Raw genomic sequence first — 14,167 nt, 5'->3', positions numbered from 1 at the left:
AATTTTTGCCCATCTCAAACATTCACACCTTTCTGAATATTAATCTCAGCTGCTTAAGAGATTTTCATCAGTAACTAGAATTACTCCAACTGATGATGGAAATTTTGTCCATAAAAAATTAGGATTTAGGGGGACTGTTATTTGAAGGAATAGAAGACATGCATATGATCCTCCAGAAGTTTCCTGTGAAGAATTAAGTTGGTGGTTGAACATTTGATAATTTTAGAGTGTATAGATTCCTCTTCAGCTAGTTAGCTGGAGGAATTCTTTAATATTCTGGAGACAGTTTTGTTCTTAAAATTTTTAAGTGTTAAATATCCACCTAATAAGAAAAACATATTTAAAGTTTAAAATGTTATTTAAATTTATTATAATTAGAGATAAAAAGAAGTAAATGGTTAATTCTAAGAGCTGCGCTGCTGAAAGTTCAAACAATAAGTGGATAGAGATGAATCCGTTTGCTTTGGGGACATGAAGATCAAGCATGACCTAAGCTTGCATGCTCTATGTGATAGAGGGGTCAGAAATAAGAGTAGGTTACTTGGTGGAAGGAATGATAGATCAGAAAATAGAAACAACCAGTGCAGATGCCTTTTTCTTAGGTCTCCACTGTAACTGTCAGCTCATGAAAGGCTTTCTTTGCTACCAGGGCAGGCAAACCACAACATTGTCATGCTCAGGTTTTGACTTTTATTGAAATATCATTTTACCTTCATAAGACTATTCAAGCACATTAAGAATCTAAATGATAATGTTACAGAATTCATATACCCACCCATTTAGTTTTGGTCAGTTAACCAGAAGATTTTCTTCATGACTTTTGACCTCTTAGAGGTTATATATTATAACTCGGATTGAATACGTTTTAATGCTTTCTTCATGTTTTCTATCACTGTAATAAAGTGAATATATATTATCAGTAAATGAGAGTATGAAATTTTATAATTAACCGTGAATCTAAAATCAACCTGTTTAACAACTATAAAGATATGGGGATTTATCTGCAATATTAAAAACTATTATATAAAAGTATACACATAAATATAGGGATTAGACCTTTAAGAGCTGATTAATTACCTTTATGTTAAAGAATTTTATCAGAGGGATTTGAGGGGGTATCTGTTTTGTTAACTGATTATTTTCTATTAGTTTTGTTGGATATGACAAGCATAACTATCTTATTAAGCATAGCTAATAGTGACTGTGGTTAAGAATGAAAGTCCCAAATTAGACTGAGGAAGAGATTTAATTGTTAATCACTTTGAGGGAATCATGTATGATCTTTGATAAGAGAATGGACTGGTTTTCTTAAAGTGTAATTTTAGTGTGTACTCTATCCTGTTTGATGGTCTTAACATTTAGTGATCACAAGGACTGTTAGAGATCCCTGTTGAGAAAAGAGATTCCAAGTTGTCCCAGAAATTCTGATGTCAACTGGAGCTAAGAGTTTACATTTTGACCACAACCACCACTGCCAATCCCAGGAACTATGATGGGTGGGAGGCACTGTTTGAGGGAAAGTGCTGATGGAGGGCATCACTCACCCTTCTAACAGTCAAGTGTTGCTAGCATCACTGTTTAAGATAATTTGAGAATACTTACATAGTGGTAAATCCTGAGGTTCATATGTATATAATCTGTTCGAGTATCTTCCAGTTATATCAGCTCTGACTGTTAAAGAAGGATCTGCCCACAGAAAATAAGTTACTTATGTATTTTTAAAAATTTCTGAAAATCATTCATGCCTCTAGCTCTGAAACAAACGTTAAGCATATTTACAAGCTAAATCAGTTTTCATACATGTTAATTCATGATGAATTAATCAGAATTTCCATTTTAGTGTGCTACAGCTCTCTACCAACATAGTTTAGAGAACTGTATTGAAAGTATTTTGGGGATTGATTGAATAGCATGAGTTAATTTAAAAATAAAACTTTAATATTTATAAGTTGCAAATATAGATATAATGAGTTCGATTGTTGAGCTAACAATAGCTGTTGTTGACTGGGTTACTAATGACTCCCCTTTAAAAGGAATAATATTTCAAATAGTATTAAAAGGAATAGTTTCAAATGAACTAACATTTGAAAGTAAATAAAAGCAAGAAGGCTACTGATTTTGTACATCTGATGGAAAGAGATTACACAATTACCCACAAACATGATTCTAGGCACATACTGTCCATCAGGTGATAAATTCTTATCTGTGGTCTCATGCTAGCAAAAGAAGAAAAAAAAATGTTATTGGATTGGATTGTTTTTAACAGTTGATTTAAAAATACTTTATGTAAACAGATTTTCAGTAAATTGTATATTTTAGCCTCTTACAATTCTATATAACACTCTTTGTCCACTAATACTGCATAGCTCTTTTAGCCTTTAAATAAAAACTAGAAGAGATTAAACTTTTCCATTGAATTGAACTATTAAAAAAAATTGTAGAGATCATGTACCATGAGATTCAGCATGATGAAATTATTCTGAGCCATTTCTTGTATTTCTGTATTTTGGGCAAATACTTTTTTTAGTGCTGTGGGAAAGATAATGCTAGTTAGTTTCAAGGATCAAGATTACTTTAAAATAATGTAGAAAAATAAAGCTAGTATTTTGCATTTGTTTGCTTCTATAACTTGGATGTTAATAGTTGATTGGTCCATTGCTACTCTGTCTCTCTTTGGAAAGCAATGAGGGACACAGTCTATCCAAGGTGGGGGGAACATCAAGGGATCATCACATTGAAATCACCAGTTTTATAATGTCACCTAATTCATTGGTTAAAGCATCATCTTTTCAGCCAGTTTTCCCACCTTTCTGGGGGGCAGGGGATGCAGAGAGATGTAAAATCCTGAAGGACACATAATATAAATATATTCAGTAGATTGCTAACAATCATTATAGTTAGTAAGCCCCTTAGTAAAATGGTGGTACTCTATCAGTTGTCTTTTTTTTTCAATTTCAAGTGCCTTCTTAATTTGTAACTAGGTCACTTTCTTACTTCATATTGAAAATACAATACGATCTTAAAAGCATAAATTACCTTGGCAGTATTGACAGTCTTCTAAGTGATGAATAACCATCAGAGGCTTGTTACTAAACAGAGAGAGTGTGAAATTGAGTCAAGTGATTCATTCAAGTCAAACTGTACAGGGAAATTAGATTTAAGGTTTTCATACTTTCTGTAAGACATTAACTAAAATTCTCAGGTTGACAAATCACAGCATTGTAATCTATAGTAGTGTTATTCATAAAATGACCCCAGAACTGAAGCATCAGCCTCACCAGAAATGTAGCTCATTAGAAATGTAAATGACTCCCTCTGGGTCCGTTCAATCAGAATCTCTGGGAGTGAGGTCCAGGAATCATAGCTTAAGAAGCTGACCAGGTGATTCTTACATATACTGTAGTACAGTCAGAGTCAATTCTGTCTCCAAAGTTGAAAGGATATGAACAAGATGTTCATTTCCAGTGAACATGTGGTATAAAATTTTAGGAGAATAAAGTTTTTATTTATTTTCTTCTGTTTTTAGTTTGCAAAAAGGCTATTAATATTTGGTTATTTTTACCAGCTTTCACTCTTGTCATAATTCTATAAGCAGTCTCAGTGACAGTTCCCTTCCTATATATTTTTCAGTGTCAGTTTGATTTTAACTCTTGGAAAAAAAATTTTATATGGTAGTTAATTGACTGCTGTTTAGAAAAGTTAGAATGTTGACTATAGTACAGGATAAATGAATTATGATTTGGATACATAAGATATTTTTTAATCTTTAATTTTGAGAGGATGTTGGGTCCAAAAAGAGACATGTAAAAATATAAATCATAAATCTTTAAAAGAACAGAGGTAATTATATGAAATACGACCTCAAAGAAAATAACAACCTTTGAGTTGTTAATAATTTCATTTAATCCTCAAACTTAGAATTTATATTAATTTTAGGTAAAATAAATCCTACAGCTTTTAAAATTTATAACATAGAAAGCTAACATTTACCAACTTCACATTTCCTATTTTTTTTTTTCCTTTTTCACTTTGGCGATACCCAAGCCTGAAGAAATACAAAGGTGAGGCAAGAGTAGCCCCGAGGGCAAAACACTAAGTGCTTTGTTTCTGCGTCCTAGACATGCCTCATGCCTCACCGTGATATCAGCCCTTCCATACTGCAAGAAGTTAAGGAAATAAAATATTGCAATGGTATATTCTAGTACCTTAATGCTTTCATCCTTGTAATTAATCTTTGTAATTTATTTCAGTGTAAAATGTGAGGTATGGATCCAAGTTTCTTTTCCACATGACTCTCAAATTCTAACAGTAATTGTTTTACATACGCTGTGTCCCCTACTCCTGATTTAAAATGCTACTTTCCCACATACACAGTTTCTGTTGTCTCTGGTTTTATTTCTATTGTCTCCTTTCTGTTCAGTTCATTTACCAGTAACATATTGTTTTATTGTAGTTTGGTAAAATGTTACATATTGATTAAAGGCTAGTCCCCACTGGTTTCTTTTTCAGAATGTTCCTAACTATTTGTGTCTATGTCCCCATTTCAATTTTAGAATTAATTTTTAAACAAAAATTGTACTAGTATATTGTGATTGTCTTTAAAAAATTTGAAGTATAAAGAGAATTGACATTTTTACAATGTTGAGTCTTCCTATATAAGAACACAGAACTCTTGTCATAGCTTTGTAATTTTTTCAGTAGTCCATTCAGTTCATAATAGATCTCGTGCATTTTCTGTCATTTATCCTGAGATGTTTTGTCTTTTTTTCTGCTATTTAACCATTTAAATTTTATATGTGTGTGTGCTAAGTCACTTTAGTTGTGGCCGACTCTTTGTCAGCCAATGAACTGTAGCCCACCAGGCTCCTCTGTCCATGAGATTGTCCAGGCAAGAATACTGGAGTGGGTTGCCATGCCCTCCTCCAAGGGATCTTCCTGACCCAGGGGTCATACCCATGTCTCTTACATCTCCTGAATTGGCAGCCAGGTTCTTTATCACTGGCACCACCTGGGAAGTCCTTTAATTTTATTTACGTATATATATATGCCACTGGTTTCTGGGTATTAGGCTACAGTCCATGGGGTTGCAAAGAGTCGGACATGGCTGAGAGACTTCACAATTTAACTTAATTTCCATACTTCTAAATACTTAGAGTTGATTGTCAAGTTTCTCATGTACACAGTCAACGTCTGCAAATGAAGATACTTGCACACTCTTCTTAAGTTTTTTTCATCTAATTGCATTGACTGGTGTCTTGAGAACAATGTTAGTAATTGTGGTGATTAAAGAATCCCATCAGTGGGATACTTTAATTGATTTTCCCAGTAAGCGTGATACTGGGTTTTTAGGTTTGTTTTTTTGTTTGTTTGTTTGTTTTTACTGGGATGGATATTTCTTTGTTAAGATAAACAAAAATAAATGGATATTGTTGGATAAAAGTTTTAAAAGCTCCAGTATGGATTTGGCATTATTGTAAATGCCTCTTCACCATTGATGTTGATAGGAGACACTTGGATGATTTGTGTGCTTATGAATATTAGATTATTTTAACAGATTTCTTAATCTTGAATCTTCTGGCATTCCCAAACTGAATTTCACTTTATCAGAGTGTGTTTTTTAAGTATTCTGCTGGCTCCTCTTTGCTAATATGTTGTTTACTGTTTGCATTTCTCTTTGATAATAAGATTATTCTGTAAACATTTCTGTGGTTTTTGGTAATGTTCGTCCAGTGTTGAGAGTGTGTTACTCAATTATTTGGAATCTTTCCTTTTTCTTTGAAGAGTTGAATGCTCTTTTGATAGTTGATAAACATTTGGGGTGCTTTTAAAAATGTAAGTGTCTCAGCTCTATCCCCTCAAAGTCAGTAGATCTTCAAGGATAAAAGTCATGTCACTCTTGGTCATTGAGTATAGAACAATGCCTGGCACATAGCAGTGGGTACTCAGTAAGTACTGGACTGGCTGACCATGAATGTGGATTTTAAACAAGGCTCTCTGAATTGTTCTGATAATCAGACAGCCTTGAGAAGCACTGCTGTAAACCAGGTTTCTTTCTAAGCTTGTATAATGCCCAGTGTGTAAAGGTGTTTTGTGTATGCAGCTTATATTCAAAAGTTTACTTGGTGGATATTGTTTAAGTCTAAGTAAGTCTTTAATAAGTCTAAACTAGACTTATTGCTGTACCATTCTTCAATATATACAAATATCCAATCATTATTTTGTATGTCTGACACTAATAAAATGTTAAGTCACTTATTCCTCAGTATAAAAGCTTGCCTGGGTTATTAAAGAATTAACACAAGGATATTTAGAACTCTTGTTTATAAAAAATTCTAATAGCAACTCTTAGTTTAAACAGCACTCAATATCAGAGCAAATTGTTACTGTGTCCTTTCAAAAGCTAACTTGCTAGTTTTTTGGCTCTCAATGATGAGGTATGTGTATCATCTGTCAAAGCTGAATGAGAGGTATTTTACCTTTTTTGAGTATGAAAGAGACCTTCCTCATAAGTCTGCACCCAAGTGATGTCATCTCCCCATCCTAAAACAGAAAAGGGAAATCTGTGTATCAACTCAAGACCCCTGAAGAGTTCTGAAATGCACATGTGAAATTTGATATAGAGGGCATGATTATAACTAGACAGGAAGAGGTTGTATCCTTTTAGATGGTAGTGCTGAGGTTTTGTAACTGTGTTTCACATCTCAACACCCATGGCCTTGAACCTAGTAAATGTTCAGTAGATGCTATTATGGTTAGTGGTGATTGATAAGATATCTTTGGACCACACAAAAACTCTGGCTTTCAGATTATACAGGAGAAGACTAGTTAATCTGCATGCTTTGTAAGTGCTGGTGCTAAGTTGCTTCAGTCATGTCCGACTCTTTGTGACCTGTGGACTGTAGCCCGCCATGCTCCTCTGTCCATGGGATTCTCCAGGCAAGAATACTGGAGTGGGTTGTCGTTTCCTCCTCCAGGGGATCTTCCTGACCCAGGGATGGAACCCAAGTCTCTTGCATCTTCTGCATTGCCAGGTGGGTTCTTTACCACTAGCGCCCCCTGGGAACCCCATGCACACTTTGTAAATCTATTAGGAATATATTGGACTATACTGTCTCGTGTCCTTGAAGCTTGAGTACTGAGAGATGTGGATGCCTTTAAAATCAGAATACATCATGAAAAAACAGAATTTCAAATTTTGCTTCTGAGTTTTAACAGGTAAAAACTTCTGCTGTGGACATTTCATGGTTGAGAGATAAACCAATAAAACACAGTTGTTTTGGAAGCATCCAAAAGAGTGGAGGAGAGGGAAACTGAATACAAGGAGTAGAGAGAGAACCTACTGGTCCTTAAAGAGGTGATGGGAGGAGTTGGGGATGTATACTAGCGATTGAAGAATGACTGTCGAGGAGAATGCACAAAGTATTTCAAAGTATTTTCTGGAAATGTCTCAGTCTACAGATGGAAACGATTGAATTAGTTTGAAAATAGAAATATTTGCAGTCTAGTTTGTACTCAGATTTTTTCATATGCTTCAAGTGTGTCAGACTGGAGTTTCTCATTTTGATACCATGGCTTAGAAGATGGCCAGGACTTAGGAAGCAGAATTATGAAGCAAGATAAATATGATTGTATGATTTTTGTCAGGTTTTAGCTTGTTAATAGACTATTAAATATAATTAATAACACTATAATTCAACCATTTGGGCATATTTACATACTATGTAACTATCACCGCAATAATTAGAGAACGTGTTTACCACTCAGTTATCACCACCTAATCCTTTCATTTCCTCAACCCTAAGAAACACCGAACCCACTTTCTGTCTGTAGGCTAGCTTATTCCAGATGTCTGTGTCTGTGGAATCCTATAAGATGTGATATATTTTATGGCTGGATGCTTTCATGCAGTACAGTGTTTTCAAGGCTCATCCACGTCATTGCGTGTATCAGGACTTCGTTCTTGGGCGATTCTGCTGTAACACTCTACTGCATTTTGTTTATCCATTCATCATTTGATGAACATTTGGGTTGTTTCTGCTTTTTGGATTTTATGAATACTGCTGCTGTGAACACATGGGTGCAAAACTTTTGTGTGAACATCTGTTTTCATCTTCCCTGGGTTCATCCCTAGAGGTGGAATTGCTGGATCAAATGGTAACTGTGCATTTACCATTCTGGGGGCACTACCAGACTTTTTCCAAAGTGACTGTATTATTATACTCCCTTACCAGAAATAGTGTTGGTTTGTTTTGCCTGATTTTAGAAGCTGGGCATTGGAAGACCAGCTTATGTTAGCTTAGTACCCCCACCATAGCAGGAATCATTCCTGTCTGTAGTAATCCTGAAGGATTTTCTTTGCTTGAGTTTATGTAGTAACTTTATGCTATATTTAGCATTCTATAAAAGTTCCTTTGGAAACAGCCATTGAGACTAGGCTTCTACTTAATTTCCCTATTCCTTTGCAAATACCATTCAATGCCGCAATGTCAGCAATGGGAAGAATTACTGGTCTCTGCCCTTGGTGAACTTAGTTCTGCAAACATTAAAGGAACATCTGCTATATGCCTTGCTCCACTTGGCACTGGGTGTACAAAGGTGGGGGAGTATAGTCCCTGCTCTCAAAAAGTTTGTTCATAGCTTGGCAAAATAGTAATAATTGTATTATAATTGTTTTTATATACTTTACCTCATAATCACAATAGGTCAGAGGTGGTACAGAATTTAAACTGTCTTCAGGGTCTCTGTTCATTGTTGTTGCTGTTAAGTCACTCAATCGTGTCCAACTCTTTGCAACCCCATGGACAGTAGCATGCCAGGCTTCCCTGTCCTTCACCATCTCCTGGAGTTTGCTCAAATGCATGTCCATTGAGTCGATATTGCCATCCAACCATCTCATCCTCTGTTGTCCCCTTCTCTTCCTGCCTTCAGTCTTTCCCAGCATCAGGGTCTTTACCAATGAGTCAGCTCTTCGCATCAGGTAGCCAAAGTATTAGAGCTTCAGCCTCAGCATCAGTCCTTCCCATAAATATTCAGGTCTGATTTCCCTTAGGATTGGCTGGTCTGATCTCCTTGCAGTTTGAGGGACTCGAGAGAGTCTTCTCTAACACCAGAGTTAGAAAGCATCATTTGGCACTCAGCCTTCTTTATGGTCCAACTCTCACATCCATACATGACTACTGGAAAAACCATAACTTTAACTTGTCAGCAAAGTGGTATCTCTGCTTTTTAATATCCTGTCTAGGTTTGTCATAGCAGGAGCAAGTGTCTTTTAATTTCATGGTGCAGTCACCATCCACGGTGATTTTGGAGCCCGGGAAAATAAAATCTGTCACTGTTTCCACTTTTTCCCCTTCTATTTGCTGTGAAGTGATGGGACTGGATGCCATGATTTTAGTTACCATGATTCCTAATTCAGTACTGGCTATGTTTACTTCTCATCTGAGATTTCATTCATCTTCAATATGTGTTTATTGAGTACTTACTGTATGCCAGGTGCTGGTTGCAGAGCAGTTCTTTTGATTCCAAAGAAAATTAAGGTTTGGGGGTTCACTTTTATATTGAACAATTTCTTACCTTTTTCCAATTAATATTCCCTCTTCTCCCTAACAATGTCTCTAACTGGTGCTGCTCCCCACTCCAAGCAGCTCCATATGCTACTCGGTGTTACACATGGTGTTTAATTCAGCCCTCGAGGGTCTTTAAGGGCAGTGACTAGTTTGGACTTTGGCAATTTAAGGTAATGAGTTCATTGTTTTATGACTATTGTATGTGTATATATGGAGATAACATGATAAATTACACTTAGGAAAATATTTCCCTCTTTTATTTATTTTATAAAAGCTTACTGATATTTTTAGACTTTCTGTGATTTTAAACTAAAGTAGAATTAATTATTTTGGATGAATATTGGTGAGCAGTTGGCGGGCATCCAGTACATTTATTAAGGGATAAATTAACTTGGAAGGAAAGTCAATATTTTCAAATTTGAAATTATGCTATAGTTTATCTCTATTTGTTTATTACTTAGTTCACATTGCCATTCCAACTAGTGGTCAAGTTTTTTTGGCATGTGCTACTAATTTAGAATTAGCTATGTGCAGATGAATAATTTTCTTTACACTTCTGGTAGCTGGAAATGTGGGAATCAATTTTGAGATCTTATTTATATATCTTTACAGGTGAAGATATAATTGTTTCTTAGGCCGAAGTAAAGCAGTTGGTACAAAATAGATGTTTTCTAAACAGTGTAGTGTGGTCTAAAAATACTATAGCAGTTTCCCAGAGTCAGCATAGCAAACACTTGGTTAACCAGAATTCTTGGAGGATGGAGATAAAATAATTTTTGAGGGATCCCAGTATAAAATCATTCCAAATTATTTTCTTGCCTGAATAAATATTGGACAGAGCACTGGAACAGATTCTACGGAAATCCTGATTACATTTAGGATATCAATATGACATATCAATCAACAGAATTTTCCAGAATTTTCTAGGACTCTGGTTACCAAAGTTATAGGCAATGAAACCAGTTTCCTACTATTTCTGTAGATGATGCAGCATTTTTTTTTTTTTCATTTGATTTGGCTCACTCTTTAAAATTAACTGATAATTTCTGGAGTTCTTTTTCCCCTGTTTTCAAGTAACACACAACAAAAAATTCCAGTTAATTGAGTTGGTTTTATAACTAGACTGTGGGCAAGAGATGAAGAATTTTAAAACAATCCAAATGACTGAGTTTAGAAAATAAAATGAAATTCCAGTACCTCTTGAAAGTGTCTGAGGAGGTCTCTTTTCCTTTTTGATAGCAATGGCAAGGTTGGAAGAAACTGTGGTGAATAAGAGGCAGAGGACCAGAGCTGAGTGTGACATCATGTCTTCTCAAGAATCCTTCAGAACTGGATGGTAAAAAATGTCAGAATCTAGTAGGTTACCTCAGGCTGTTATCAAGGCATTTGTTAAGAGTTAGACCAAACTTAGGCTGACAGGTTGCTTTGCTTGTGTGAGTTGACATGGTACAACCATCTAGAACTTTCACATTTTATTTTTAAATTATTGTAACAATGCAGTCAATTCAATAAAAGTCCACTTGATGAAAAGCCACAGTGTCTGGGCTTCCTGTGGGTGGTACAATGATGTTGACACCCAAATAGTCACCCAAAGCCTATTTCTGACAGCCTTTGAGTGCTTACAGTGCTGCTTTAAATCTCAGATAAAATCACGTTGATTAAAGGGCTTGCCCCTGCTGAATGCAGTGGGAAGGTGACAAGTGTCATGCATTAATAATCTTTGCCTTTTGATTAAAACACCATTTTAACTTTATACCAAGACAGTAAGATGAGGCATGAACAATTAGTGCTTAAAATGGAAATGGGAGGAAAAATGGAATATGGAGGTTCTTGTTTTTCAGTTCCTTGATAGTCCTTTATCTTTATCCTCCCATCGTTTACTCAGTCTTTTGCCCTTCAGTGTGCAACTCTGCCCTATTTAAAAATCAGGCCTCCCGTTTCAGTATCTTTCTCTTGCCAGTGGTGCATCCCTTCGGTTCTCTCCTGGATTGAAAATGGTTGCTTTGGTTCTATTTAAATTATTTTCTTTCCTAATCTGGAAAGGATTCACTTATAAATTTCTTTGTATTGAGAAACCCTGTTAAACAATAATCATGGTGCTGATAAGTATCACAGTTTAAGTTCTTATAACTTGGTAATACTGTAAAACATTTCAGAATGCCATCTTTTACCTTATGGATGTCATCGTGTACTGTAAAGGTTGGAACAAAGGAAGGGTAGATTTCAGGAGGGGATAAAGATGGTTGAGTCTGGAACACAGAGTCCAATGTGGGGAGGGCAGGCTTTGTTGGGGTGAAAGTGGCTGTAGAAATGGAAGCAACCATCTAAGGCAGGGTCTTAACTTGGGTCCAGGGAGCTTCTAGGTGATCTGTGATTGAGCCCCTGAAGTCTCAAAGTCTCTGAATTTGACTGTAAAATTTTATGAGCCTTTATTGTCTTTTCTGGGGAAGAAAGCCCCCAGTTGCCTTAAGATTCTTCCAGGTATCTTTAGAAGCAAGGAGTTAAGAAGCAGTTAATCTGGAGGAAGCATGAGAAAAAATTCTTTATGATACAGACAGAGATAAGTAGGTAGAATCTCTAGCAAAAAAAAGTTACAACTTCACCTTTTTCTTAGTTTAAAGCTGCCAAATTTAAATAGGAACTGATTTTTTTTTTCAGATTTCAAGTTATTAGGTATAATTGTCAGAGTGTTCTACTTAAAAAAATGAAATATTTGTTTTCTGTTTGACACTGATAAATTGTAAAAGAGGTATTAAATATATTCTATAATGAAGACAGTCAATTTATATATTACTGTTTTGGATGAGTAGTCATTTCCCTGATAAATAGAACATGAATGACTTACAATCCTCTAGTATCAGATGCCTGGGTTAATCTAATTGTGGAACACAGATGAACATGATGTGGCATGTGCTGGGAGCAGCTCACACTGCACTCAGAGGCCAACAATCACATATCTACAATTAGGTGTTATAAACACTGGCAGCATTTTCTGACAGTACTTTACTTTTCAAAAGTAATTTAACGTATGTCATTTACTTAAATATTTAAAAATTCTCTGTAAAAGAAAAGAGGGAGTGAAATTTTACATTCTTTTTACAGGATATTAAAATTAGTTCCCTATGCTAAACAGTAGAACCTTGGTGTGTATCCATCCTATATATAAGTTTGCATCTGCTAAGCCCAAACTTTCACTCCATCCCTCTCTTCTCTTTCCTGGGGAAGAGAGCCCCTTAGAGAATATTTAAAATAAAAATGTGTATATATATATATATGTATATATTGTTTATATTCCTTACGTATATGTCCTTTATGACTGGATCACTTTGCTGTACAGCAGAAATTTGCATACTATAAGTCAACTATACTTCAATATGAAAATTAAAGAAAACAGAGGAACAGTTGTTACTTGCAGCATAATTTTTAAAGGGTCGCTTTTGATCAATGTTAATTTATTATAGTAACATTAATACAAGTAGAGAATAAAAGCATCACTCCAAATTTTTGTGACGAGATAAAAACTGAGGAGCCTACGCTCGCCTGACAAAAGTATGAAGCCAACAAAGAAAATCTCATTTATTAGAAGAAGAAAAATTTCATTGAACTTCCCTCTGACTTACTGAAGGCCTCAGTTTTACACTTTAAATCCTTTAAATATAGCTGAGCTTGACCACTGATTAAATAATCTGGAAATTTTGCTTGCTTACCTGAAATAGTCAGTGCTCTTGCTGGAAGTGTATTCTGGATGTTTCTGGTTAAAAATGGGTGTGGATTTATAGACACACACACACCTGAACTAGAGCCCCACCTGCCTTGAAACAAGAGCACAGTCCACCTGCAAACTTACAAAAATGGGCTTGTCTGAAAAATCTGTGCTGTTCTCCAGTTCTTAGCCTCTCACACTAAGAAAGAAAGAGTCTTCTTTCTCTAAATTGAGATCGAGTGTCCTGATAGAATGAGGCCAAATACCACCTTTGTACTTGTTTTTTTTCAATCACCTTTTACTTCCCAGGGTAATTTAATGCTTGGCTAGAGTTCAACACCAGGAAAAGGTGGGGGAGGGGGGTGGTGGGAGGGGAGGGGGGTGGTGGGAGGGGAGGGGGGTGGTGGGAGGGGAGGGGGGTGGTGGGAGGGGAGGGGGGTGGTGGGAGGGGAGGAACTGGTCTGAATGTCGGAACTGTGTGCGCACTATTGTTCTCGGTGAAAGGTCAGTGAGGCTTGAGATTAGATATAAAACAGGAATTCCTAAGGTTTACTCTCTTTACAGAACTAGAATTAATAGCTGAAGAGAGCAGATCCCCCCTTCTTTTCTGAGAAAGAGGAAAAGAGAAATATGCTGTTTTAAAATTTAACATTTTAATAATTTGACTCTGTATAAAATCCCTTACCTTACCATGCCCCCCCCCAAAAAAAAGGAAAGCAGGTAATTAGATACTCTATTTATCTAACAGTTTAAAATTTTTTCTTATAATTAATCTGTGATTACAGAAAAGCATTTTTAAAGTATGGAGTTGTGTCAAAAAGAAAGTAAGCTTCTCTTGCCCTTCCCCAGTACTGCCTGTCTTTCTCTGTTCACCCCCCCCCCCAACAGACACACATCT

The 14,167-nt window shown here is 35.8% G+C and overlaps 1 protein-coding gene across 1 annotated transcript; it reads right to left on the bottom strand.

The window, feature by feature from the left end:
* Positions 671 to 13,367, bottom strand: AGR3 (anterior gradient 3, protein disulphide isomerase family member). Its single transcript, XM_005678999.3, has 8 exons — positions 13,274 to 13,367; positions 10,764 to 10,895; positions 6,477 to 6,540; positions 3,037 to 3,089; positions 2,453 to 2,529; positions 2,153 to 2,216; positions 1,603 to 1,686; positions 671 to 892 (listed from the first exon to the last, which is right to left on the bottom strand). Exons 2-8 carry the CDS (start codon positions 10,870 to 10,872, stop codon positions 843 to 845), a joined length of 501 nt encoding a protein of 166 aa, XP_005679056.1. The 5' UTR covers positions 10,873 to 10,895; positions 13,274 to 13,367; the 3' UTR covers positions 671 to 842.

The sequence above is a fragment of the Capra hircus genome, chromosome 4 (assembly GCF_001704415.2).
Source record: "Capra hircus breed San Clemente chromosome 4, ASM170441v1, whole genome shotgun sequence".
Lineage (NCBI taxonomy): Eukaryota > Metazoa > Chordata > Mammalia > Artiodactyla > Bovidae > Capra > Capra hircus.
The sequence above is the reverse complement of the archived record's forward strand: the minus strand, read 5'-3'. Positions and strand labels throughout refer to the sequence as shown.

What these genes read in the sequence shown, in the direction of transcription:
- AGR3 (XM_005678999.3), bottom strand. Translation starts at nt 10,872, where the DNA reads ATGATGTCACACTCAGCTCTGGTCCTCTGCCTCTTATTCACCACAGTT. An exon ending in CTCTTTCATACTCAAAAAAG is followed by an intron (nt 3,090 to 6,476) that starts GTAAAATACCTC and finishes CTCTCTGTTTAG; the next exon opens with TAACAAGCCTCTGATGGTTA. An exon ending in AGACTGTCAATACTGCCAAG is followed by an intron (nt 2,530 to 3,036) that starts GTAATTTATGCT and finishes TCTTTCCCACAG; the next exon opens with CACTAAAAAAAGTATTTGCC.